Source organism: Bombina bombina, chromosome 4 (assembly GCF_027579735.1).
Source record: "Bombina bombina isolate aBomBom1 chromosome 4, aBomBom1.pri, whole genome shotgun sequence".
In the NCBI taxonomy this organism is placed as follows: domain Eukaryota; kingdom Metazoa; phylum Chordata; class Amphibia; order Anura; family Bombinatoridae; genus Bombina; species Bombina bombina.
Window position 1 is genome coordinate 672,052,266 of NC_069502.1, and position 11,770 is coordinate 672,064,035.

At 41.3% G+C, this 11,770-nt stretch overlaps 1 protein-coding gene across 1 annotated transcript in view; it reads left to right on the forward strand.

The window, feature by feature from the left end:
• MCM9 (minichromosome maintenance 9 homologous recombination repair factor) overlaps positions 1-11,770 on the forward strand; it is a 238,252-nt gene that overhangs the window by 179,411 nt on the left and 47,071 nt on the right. The window contains exon 11 of the mRNA XM_053712159.1: positions 10,085-10,167. Within this exon, the coding sequence (XP_053568134.1) occupies positions 10,085-10,167 (83 nt within the window). The remainder of the gene's footprint in view (positions 1-10,084; positions 10,168-11,770) is intronic.

Consider the following 11,770-nt stretch of genomic DNA (forward strand, 5'->3'; position numbering starts at 1 on the left):
GTGGCGGACATTGTTAATAAAGAATGGGAAAGGCCCGGTATTCCTTTCGTCCCTCCCCCCATATTTAAAAGATTGTTTCCTATGGTCGACCCCAGAAAGGACTTATGGCAGTCAGTCCCCAAGGTCGAGGGAGCGGTTTCTACTTTAAACAAACGCACCACTATTCCCATAGAGGATAGTTGTGCTTTCAAAGATCCTATGGATAAAAAATTAGAAGGTTTGCTTAAAAAGATGTTTGTTCAGCAGGGTTACCTTCTACAACCCATTTCATGCATTGTCCCTGTCACTACAGCCGCATATTTCTGGTTTGATGAACTGATTAAGGTGCTCGATAGTGACTCGCCTCCTTATGAGGAGATTATGGACAGAGTCAATGCTCTCAAATTGGCTAATTCTTTCACTCTTGACGCCTCTTTGCAATTGGCTAAGTTAGCGGCTAAGAATTCTGGGTTTGCTATTGTGGCGCGCAGAGCGCTTTGGTTGAAATCTTGGTCGGCTGATGCGTCTTCCAAGAACAAGCTACTAAACATTCCTTTCAAGGGGAAAACGCTGTTTGGTCCTGACTTGAAAGAGATTATCTCTGATATCACTGGGGGTAAGGGCCATGCCCTTCCTCAGGATCGGCCTTTCAAGGCAAAAAATAGACCTAATTTTCGTCCCTTTCGTAAAAACGGACCAGCCCAAGGTGCTACGTCCTCTAAGCAAGAAGGTAATACTTCTCAGGCCAAGCCAGCTTGGAGACCAATGCAAGGCTGGAACAAGGGAAAGCAGGCAAAGAAACCTGCCACTGCTACCAAGACAGCATGAAATATCGGCCCCCGATCCGGGACCGGATCTGGTGGGGGGCAGACTCTCTCTCTTCGCTCAGGCTTGGGCAAGAGATGTTCTGGATCCTTGGGCGCTAGAAATAGTCTCCCAGGGTTATCTTCTGGAATTCAAGGGACTTCCCCCAAGGGGAAGGTTCCACAGGTCTCAGTTGTCTTCAGACCACATAAAAAGACAGGCGTTCTTACTGTGCGTAGAAGACCTGTTAAAAATGGGAGTGATTCATCCTGTTCCATTGAGAGAACAAGGGATGGGGTTCTACTCCAATCTGTTCATAGTTCCCAAAAAAGAGGGAACATTCAGACCAATCCTAGATCTCAAGATCTTAAACAAATTTCTCAAGGTCCCATCTTTCAAGATGGAAACCATTCGAACTATCCTTCCTTCCATCCAGGAAGGTCAATTCATGACCACGGTGGATTTAAAGGATGCGTATCTACATATTCCTATCCACAAGGAACATCATCGGTTCCTAAGGTTTGCATTCCTGGACAAACATTACCAGTTCGTGGCGCTTCCTTTCGGATTAGCCACTGCTCCAAGGATTTTCACAAAGGTACTAGGGTCCCTTCTAGCTGTGCTAAGACCAAGGGGCATTGCAGTAGTACCTTACCTGGACGACATTCTAATTCAAGCGTCGTCCCTCCCTCGAGCAAAGGCTCACACGGACATCGTCCTGGCCTTTCTCAGATCGCACGGCTGGAAAGTGAACGTGGAAAAGAGTTCTCTATCCCCGTCAACAAGGGTTCCCTTCTTGGGAACAATTATAGACTCCTCAGAAATGAGGATTTTTCTAACAGAGGCCAGAAAGACAAAGCTCCTGGACTCTTGTCGAATACTTCATTCCGTTCCTCTTCCTTCCGTAGCTCAGTGCATGGAAGTGATCGGGTTGATGGTAGCGGCAATGGACATAGTTCCTTTTGCGCGCATTCATCTAAGACCGTTACAACTGTGCATGCTCAGTCAGTGGAATGGGGACTATACAGACTTGTCTCCAAAGATACAAGTAAATCAGAGGACCAGAGACTCACTCCGTTGGTGGCTGTCCCTGGACAACCTGTCACGAGGGATGACATTCCACAGACCAGAGTGGGTCATTGTCACGACCGACGCCAGTCTGATGGGCTGGGGCGCGGTCTGGGGATCCCTGAAAGCTCAGGGTCTTTGGTCTCGGGAAGAATCTCTTCTACCGATAAATATTCTGGAACTGAGAGCGATATTCAATGCTCTCAAGGCTTGGCCTCAGCTAGCGAGGACCAAGTTCATACGGTTTCAATCAGACAACATGACGACTGTTGCGTATATCAACCATCAGGGGGGAACAAGGAGTTCCCTAGCGATGGAAGAAGTGACCAAGATCATTCTATGGGCGGAGTCTCACTCCTGCCACCTGTCTGCTATCCACATCCCGGGAGTGGAAAATTGGGAAGCGGATTTTCTGAGTCGTCAGACATTGCATCCGGGGGAGTGGGAACTCCATCCGGAAATCTTTGCCCAAGTCACTCAACTTTGGGGCATTCCAGACATGGATCTGATGGCCTCTCGTCAGAACTTCAAAGTTCCTTGCTACGGGTCCAGATCCAGGGATCCCAAGGCGGCTCTAGTGGATGCACTAGTAGCACCTTGGACCTTCAAACTAGCTTATGTGTTCCCGCCGTTTCCTCTCATCCCCAGGCTGGTAGCCAGGATCAATCAGGAGAGGGCGTCGGTGATCTTGATAGCTCCTGCGTGGCCACGCAGGACTTGGTATGCAGATCTGGTGAATATGTCATCGGCTCCACCTTGGAAGCTACCTTTGAGACGAGACCTTCTTGTTCAGGGTCCGTTCGAACATCCGAATCTGGTTTCACTCCAGCTGACTGCTTGGAGATTGAACGCTTGATTTTATCGAAGCGAGGTTTCTCAGATTCTGTTATCGATACTCTTGTTCAGGCCAGAAAGCCTGTAACTAGAAAGATTTACCATAAAATTTGGAAAAAATATATCTGTTGGTGTGAATCTAAAGGATTCCCTTGGGACAAGGTTAAGATTCCTAGGATTCTATCCTTCCTTCAAGAAGGATTGGAAAAAGGATTATCGGCAAGTTCCCTGAAGGGACAGATTTCTGCCTTGTCGGTGTTACTTCACAAAAAACTGGCAGCTGTGCCAGATGTTCAAGCCTTTGTTCAGGCTCTGGTTAGAATCAAGCCTGTTTACAAACCTTTGACTCCTCCTTGGAGTCTCAATTTAGTTCTTTCAGTTCTTCAGGGGGTTCCGTTTGAACCCTTACATTCCGTTGATATTAAGTTATTATCTTGGAAAGTTTTGTTTTTAGTTGCAATTTCTTCTGCTAGAAGAGTTTCAGAATTATCTGCTCTGCAGTGTTCTCCTCCTTATCTGGTGTTCCATGCAGATAAGGTGGTTTTACGTACTAAACCTGGTTTTCTTCCAAAAGTTGTTTCTAACAAAAACATTAACCAGGAGATTATCGTACCTTCTCTGTGTCCGAAACCAGTTTCAAAGAAGGAACGCTTGTTGCACAATTTGGATGTTGTTCGCGCTCTAAAATTCTATTTAGATGCTACAAAGGATTTTAGACAAACATCTTCCCTGTTTGTTGTTTATTCAGGTAAAAGGAGAGGTCAAAAAGCAACTTCTACCTCTCTCTCTTTTTGGATTAAAAGCATCATCAGATTGGCTTACGAGACTGCCGGACGGCAGCCTCCCGAAAGAATCACGGCTCATTCCACTAGGGCTGTGGCTTCCACATGGGCCTTCAAGAACGAGGCTTCTGTTGATCAGATATGTAGGGCAGCGACTTGGTCTTCACTGCACACTTTTACCAAATTTTACAAGTTTGATACTTTTGCTTCTTCTGAGGCTATTTTTGGGAGAAAGGTTTTGCAAGCCGTGGTGCCTTCCATTTAGGTGACCTGATTTGCTCCCTCCCTTCATCCGTGTCCTAAAGCTTTGGTATTGGTTCCCACAAGTAAGGATGACGCCGTGGACCGGACACACCTATGTTGGAGAAAACAGAATTTATGTTTACCTGATAAATTTCTTTCTCCAACGGTGTGTCCGGTCCACGGCCCGCCCTGGTTTTTTAATCAGGTCTGATGATTTATTTTCTTTAACTACAGTCACCACGGTACCATATGGTTTCTCCTATGCTATTATTCCTCCTTAACGTCGGTCGAATGACTGGGGTAGGCGGAGCCTAGGAGGGATCATGTGACCAGCTTTGCTGGGCTCTTTGCCATTTCCTGTTGGGGAAGAGAATATCCCACAAGTAAGGATGACGCCGTGGACCGGACACACCGTTGGAGAAAGAAATTTATCAGGTAAACATAAATTCTGTTATTCTTCCAGTTTCTTCTTTCTGGAATCTTAATCTGGTTTTGAGGGTTCTTAAAACTCTTCTTTTTGAGCCTATGCATGGTTTTAACTTTTATCCTGGAGTTTATTTTTCTTCTAGCTATTTATTTCCCTAGAAGGGTCTCTGAGCTTTCAACTTTGTCATGCCAACCTCCTTTTCTGATTTTTCATCAGAATATTTCTGTTCTTCGCACTAGCTATTTTTTCTCCCTAAAATGATATCTACGGATACTTTCAATCAGGAAATTGGGGTTTCTTCTTTGTGTCCAGCTCCTAAGCATTCTAAGGAGCATCTTCTCCACAATGTTGTAAGAGCTTTTAATTTGTACATGGAAGCCAGACTTGCTTCTCTTTTTGTTAAATTTTCTGAGCTTCACAAATGACAGAAAGCTATGGCTGTTACTTTAGCAGTGTGGCTTAAAGGGATATGAAACCTAAAACACTTCTTAAACAGCTTTCCAATTTACTTCCATTATTTAATTTGCTTCATTCTCTTTATATGCTTAATTGAAAAGCTTACCTAGGTAGGCTCAGAAGCAGTAATGCATTAATGGGAGCTAGCTGCCAATTAGTGGCTGCTCATAAATGCCTCTCTTCATTGGTTCATCTACCTGTAGTGCATTGCTGCTCCTTCAACAAAGGATTCCAATAGAATGAAGCAGATTTGATAATAGAAGTAAATTGCAAAGTTGTTTAAAATCACATATTCCATCTTAATCATGAAATAAAATGTTTGGCTTTCATGTCCCTTTAAAGCTTTAATTCAGAAGTCTTACTTGGTGGCCCAGAGGCAGAACTTTTTTTCATTTTCTGCAATGAGATTTTTTTTTTAGTGAAAAATTTTCGGCAGTGTCTCTGAGGAGCCAGTGTTGCTGCGTTCTTTGCCCTTACTCAGTGTGCATGAGGACAGGTTCATGTACAGCCTCACTGATGTCTGCTGAATGTTCCCACTGTGTCAGTCTGCCTGGGAACCTGCGCTATTGTACTGCTGGAGTCTATATTTTGGAGGGGCTGCTTCTCCATGCTTATACTGCTGATATATACTATATGCTTCCTAATGGATGGCACTTAGAAATGAGTCTCAATAAAATATATATATATATATACATACACACATATATACATATATATATATATATATATATATACACACACACACATATATATATATATATATATATATATATATATATATATATATATATATATATATATATATATATATATACACATACATACACATACATACATACACACACATATATAAATACACACATATATACACACACACATATACTGTCAGGGTGCCCGGAATCAGACTGAGACGAGAAGTGCAAAAATAATCACACCTTTATTAATAGCAAAAAATAATAAAAAGTCCACAAGTCAAATAACAAGCCAGGAGTCAAAACTAGAGCTGGTAGTCAGACGAGCCGAGTCAGGAGCCAAAGTGAATAGTCAGACGAGCCGGAATCAGGAACAAGGAAAACAGCAGAGTCAGGAACAAGCCAGGGATCAGGAACCAGGAAGGACGTCAGGCAGCCATGTAATACACAGGAACTCTCACAAACAGGTCTGAGACCACGCAAAGGCAAAGCATACTTAACAGAGGTGAAAGATTATATATATCTCACAGCGCTAAACAAAAAATATGTGTCTGTAGCTCCTTGCGAAAAAAAGGGGTCCTAGCTACCCTAGATATAGAATATATAAGTTATGAATACAAAGAGCGCCTACTAATGAAGGCAAAGACAACTAAAATATAGATGAAAAATCTAAATGACTTAATAATGCTAAAAATATTTAATAAACATGTAGTAAGATTAGTAAAATGTAACAATAAATATAGTGGATCCACTAAAAGTATGACAATAAAACAATGATAATTAAACGAAAAATTATGAATACAAATAAATAAAAATGTCACCAGTTCTAGTATCTAAAATACCACGGTGAACCTCTTATGTAATAGTCACTCGATAGTCTATCCTCTGATTTCTAAGTTTCCAAAGCAATCCTCCTTGTGATGATGTGAATCCAGAACAAATTAAATTCCTTAACAGAGGCCCTTTAAATAATAAGTGATGACATCACAATTCTGAGACTGCATCCTGTCTCACATGGATGATGCACACCAGTCTGGCCATAAAAGGAAGTGCAGGAAATGAGCAGCATCCCCCACAATGCACCATAGTCAGGAAGAGAGGTGAGTAAAATGGCTGCCAGCAGCACATGGCAAACACAACAGGGAAAAAAACCTGACATATACAGACATACACACAAATATTAACACATACACACATATACACATGCATACAAATACAAACACACATAAATATACACACATATAAACAGTCGCACTTTAGCACACACACACATTACCACACACACACATATATATTAACACACACACACATACATACACAAACACATATTAACAAACACACACACACACACATGCATACATACACACATTCATACATACACACATTCATACATATATACACACACATGCATACATACACACATTCACACACACATATTAACACACATTTATTAAAAAAAACTAAATCTGGCTCCTAAGTATATTGGTTGGCTCCTAGACTCCTAGAATACATTTGTTAAGTCCTGTTGTCCATAGTGCCTGTCTGCCTGATCGTAATTTCCTATTCAAGGTGGTCTTGTGGACTCCATGGCTTGCGTATTAATTTCCACACATGCCTCATGGACTCTCACCATCTGATGAAAGAAAACAAAATATATGCTTACCTGATAAATTAATTTCTTTCATGATGGTGAGAGTTCACAAGCTCCATCCTTTCTCTTCTTTCCAATGGCATGGAGAGTCCAATTACTAGTGGGAATTCAACTCCTGGCCACCAGGTAGAGGCAAATAACACACAGCAAAGCTTTAAGTATCCTCCCACTTCCCACAATCCCCAGTCATTATTTGCACATCTGTGTACATTGTAGGTGGTGTGCGAAGATGAGTTATGCATTCTCAGACAATGGAACGGAGACCACTCTGACCTCTCTGAGGATAATCTTATCAGTCTTGGTGACTCTCTCAGGACCATCTGTCGGCAGAGCCTCCCTATTGTCACTTTTTTTGCCATCCTCATCCCAGGGGCGGTCTCTGGGAAGTGGATTATCTGAGCAGGCAGACTTTACTTCCAAATGAGCTATTCATCTGGAAGTATTCTCTAGAATAACCCTCAGGTGAGGAGTTTTGGAGTTGGATCTTATGGCGTCTCGTCTAATCGCCAAGCTTCCAATGTACGGATCAAGATCAAAGAAATCCACATGCAGCTCTAGTCGACGCTCTGGCGGTTCCGTGGGACTTCGGTCTCTTGTACCTGTTTCCTCCGTTTACCCTTCTTCCTCGGGTGATAGCTCGTATCAAACAGGAGCGGGCGTCAGTGATTTTATTAGCCCCTTCCTGACCTCGCAGAATCTGGTTCGCAGATCTGGTGAAGATGACGTCAGTTGCCTCTGAGGAAGGACCTTTTCCTTCAGGGTCTCTTTCTTCATACAAACCTAGATTCTCTGAAGCTGACTGCTTGGAGATTGAATGCTTAGTCTTGTCCAGACAAGGGTTTTCAGCGAAAGTTATTGATACTATGATTCAGGCTCGTAAGCCAGTAACTTGCAAGATTTACCATAAGATATAGCGTAAATACCTTTATTGGTGTGAATCTAGGGGTTTCTATTGGAGTCAGGTGAGAGTTCCCCGCATTTGGTCTTTTCTTCATGAGGGCCTGGAGAAGGGCTTGTCAGTCAGTACTCGGAAGGGTCAGATCTCGGCTCTATCAATTATTTTGCATAAACGACTAGCAGTCTTGCCAGATGCTCAATCCTTTGTTCAGGCCTTGGTTAGAATCGAGCCTGTGTTTAACACAATTGCTCCTCCATGGAGCCTTAATCTTGTTCTTAGTTTTCTGCAACAGGCTCCGTTTGAGCCTATGCACTCTGTTGATATTTAATTGTTATCTTGGAAAGTTTTGTTTCTTCTTGCTATTTCCTCTGCTCATAGAGTCTCAGAGCTTTCGGTTCTACAGTGTGACCCTCCTTACCTTATGTTTCATGCGTATAAGGCGGTCTTTCGTACTATATTGGGATTACTTCCTAAGGTGGTTTCGGAACGCAATATTAATCAAGAAATTGTAGTTCCTTCATTCTGCCATTTTTGTTGTATTCTCTGGTAAACAGTAGGACCAGAAGGCCACTTCTTCTACTTTTTCCTTTTGGCTGAGAAGTGTTATTCGGTTGGATTATGAGACAGATGGACAGTAGCCTCCTGAGAAAATTACGGTTTATTCCACATGGGCTGTCTCTTCTTCTTGGGCCTTTAAAAATTATGCTTCTGTGGAACAGATCTGCAAGGTGGCCACTTGCTCCTCGTTACATACTTCTTCCAAATTTTACAGATTCAATGTTTTTGCCTCAGCTGAGGCTTCCTTTGGGAGGAAAGTTCATCAAGCGGTGGTGCCTTCTGTTTAGGTCCGCCTGTTGTTCTCCCTCCCTTCCATTCTGTGTTCTCTAGCTTGGGTATTGGTTCCCACTAGTAATTAGTCCACGACCCGCCCTTATTTTTTACGACTGCTTTTGCCATTTTCTAAGCTTCAGGCACCTTTATACCCTCTTCTCTTTCCATGTTTCCTCGGCTGAGTGACTGGGGATTGTGGGAAGTGGGTGGATACTTAAAGGGACACTAAACCCAAATTTTTTCTTTCATCATTCAGATAGAGAATACAAATTTAAACAACAATTCAATTTACTTCTTTTATTTATTTTGCTTCATTGTTTAGATATCCTTAGTTGAAGAAAAAGCAATGCAAATGAATGAGCCCATCACAAGAGGCTTCTATGTGCAGCAACCAATCAGCAGCTACTGAGCCTATCTAGATATGCTTTTCAGCAAATTATATCAAGAGAATAAAACAAATTAGATAATAGAAGTAAATTAGAAAGTTGTTGAAAATTGCATGTTCTTTCTAAATCATAAAAGAAAATTTTTGGGTTTCATGTCCCTTTAAAGCTTTGCTGGGGTGTTCTTTGCCTCCAACTGGGGCCAGGAGTTGAATTTCCACTAGTAAATAGAATGGATTCATGGACTCTCCATGCCAGTAAATAAAACATTTTTTATTAGGTAAGCATAAATGTTGTTCAGGTGGCAGCAGTACTTGCACTTCTTTGCCCAGCTGTATCTTTCCTGCTTTTCTTTTTTCCTCATCTACTTGTCTATATATAAGATTGAGAATCATGGGAAGTGGGAGGGGTTTAAAGCTCTGGTGTGTTGTGATGTCTTGTGCCGCCTCCTAGTGGCCAGGAGGGGAATATTCCCACATGTGATGGCTTTTGGACTCTCACCATCATGAAAGAACTGAATTTATAATAATACGTCTGTCAGTGCTGCCTTAAAAAAAAGTTGGGCCTTGGCATAAAGTGGTGTTTGGAAATACTAAAACCTGGGCATATAGCTGAAGCTGACTTTTTAAGTAATTTTTGCTGGCATATTGGAAGAAAACTGTTATTTAATAAGGTATATGTTCTTTTCCCTTGCATCAAGAAATATCGTATAAGCATGAAGAAAAATAGGAAGACTACATTATGTTTACTTCCTAGACTATTTCCAGTTTAATCTCTCAAATGTAGGCGTAGTGACAAGTATAATATATTTACATTTATGAACACTGCATATTTTTCGCTAACTTAATACGTTTGATGTCATTATTAAGTGCTACAGGAGGTGTTTCAGCTGATGTGTGATAAAACTGATGCTGTTTCACTGCATACTTTTTTCCTTTTATTCTCTGGCTCCAAATGTGTTACATTATTTTGAAAGTGAAAAACTCAGTAGTTTCATCTGCATTGTTTAATTGATCTGCTTGTTCTTGTTTTCCAGCCCATGCTCGCCTGATGTTTCGAGATGTTGTGACAGTGGAAGACGCAATAACTGTGGTGTCTGTTATGGAGTCCTCCATGCAGGCAAGTTTTAGGGGGAAATCCTCTTCATTTCATCATCTGCACCACCACAGTCTAACTTATGTTTAAGTTCATTTAAAATTCCCTTCTAATTTTCTTTTTTTTTCCACATTGCCTTATAACCTGACTTTTTAAACTCTGCCCTACCTTATTTTTCTTAATAATCATTTCCTAGAATAAAATAAAAGTAATCAGCTAGATGATCTGTCACCTCCAACACCTCTTCGGATCTTTCATCTGTCAACTTATTCAATCTTGCCAATTTTTTTTTTAAGCAGCATTGCCAAAATCTGTCCATTCATTTACATAAGAACAATGAAAACTCTCAGCTACTTCCATATTTCCAGAATTAACTATTGCAAAATCTCAATATTCTCCTCATCTATTTCACCCATCCTCAGCTGTGCTGCTGCCCACTTCATTTTCATGACTTCTTATTCATCTTACTTCTGCTTCCTGATCTAGAATTAAGTTTAAATGACTTCTTCTTAAAGGGACATGATAATCAAAATTAAATGCTCATGATTCAGATAATGCATGTAATTATAAATGGTTTCCAATTTACTTCTATCATCAAATTGTCTTCATTCTCTTGGCAGCCTTTGTTGAAAAGTTAGCAATGTACTACTGAAGCTAGCTGAACAAATCTGGTGAGCCAATAGCAAGAAACATTTTTGTGAAACCACCAATCACCAGCTAACTCCCAGTAGTGGTTTGCTGCTGCAAAGCATATGTACATATGGTTTTCAACCTAGAATACCACGAGAATTAAGTAAGTTTGATAATAGAAGTAAATTGAAAAGTCTCATAAAATGACACCATGAAAGTTTAATTTTGTTTTCTCTTGTAAAGGTGTATCCAGTCCACGGGTTCATCCATTACTTGTGGGATATTCTCCTTCCCAACAGGAAGTTGCAAGAGGACACCCACAGCAGAGCTGTCTATATAGCTCCTCCCCTAACTGCCACCCCCAGTCATTCTCTTGCAACTCTCGACAAGAAAGGAAGTATCAAGAGATATGTGGTGACTTAGTGTAGTTTTTACCTTCAATCAAGAGTTTGTTATTTTAAACGGTACCGGCGTTCTACTGTTTTACTCTCAGGCAGAAATTGGAAGAAGAATCTGCCTGGAGGTTGATGATCTTAGCGGTTTGTAACTAAGGTCCATTGCTGTTCTCACACATAACTGAAGAGTATGGAAAGAAAACTTCAGTTGGGGGGACGGTTTGCAGATCACCTGCTTTGAGGTATATTTTTTTCTAGAGAGATGATAAGGTCTAGAAAATGCTGACAGTGCCTGGTATATTTGAGGTAAGCCTGATACAGTGATTTAACAACGACTGGGATCATGCTTACAAGATAAGGGTAATATTCATGTTAACTCTCATATTACTTAGTGTAAATACGTTTGCATAACTTACAGGAAAAACGTTTTTTCTCTGAGGGTGATAAATCTTTCTTTGGGGCCTAGTTTTCCACATGGCTTGTTAGATTACTCCTAGGAGTACTTTTTTAAGGCCCTCTGACATTGAGTGCATGGTGGGATGGGCCTATTTTCGCGCACTTTATGCGCAGTTGATATTCAGACTGAGACATCCAGCTTCCCT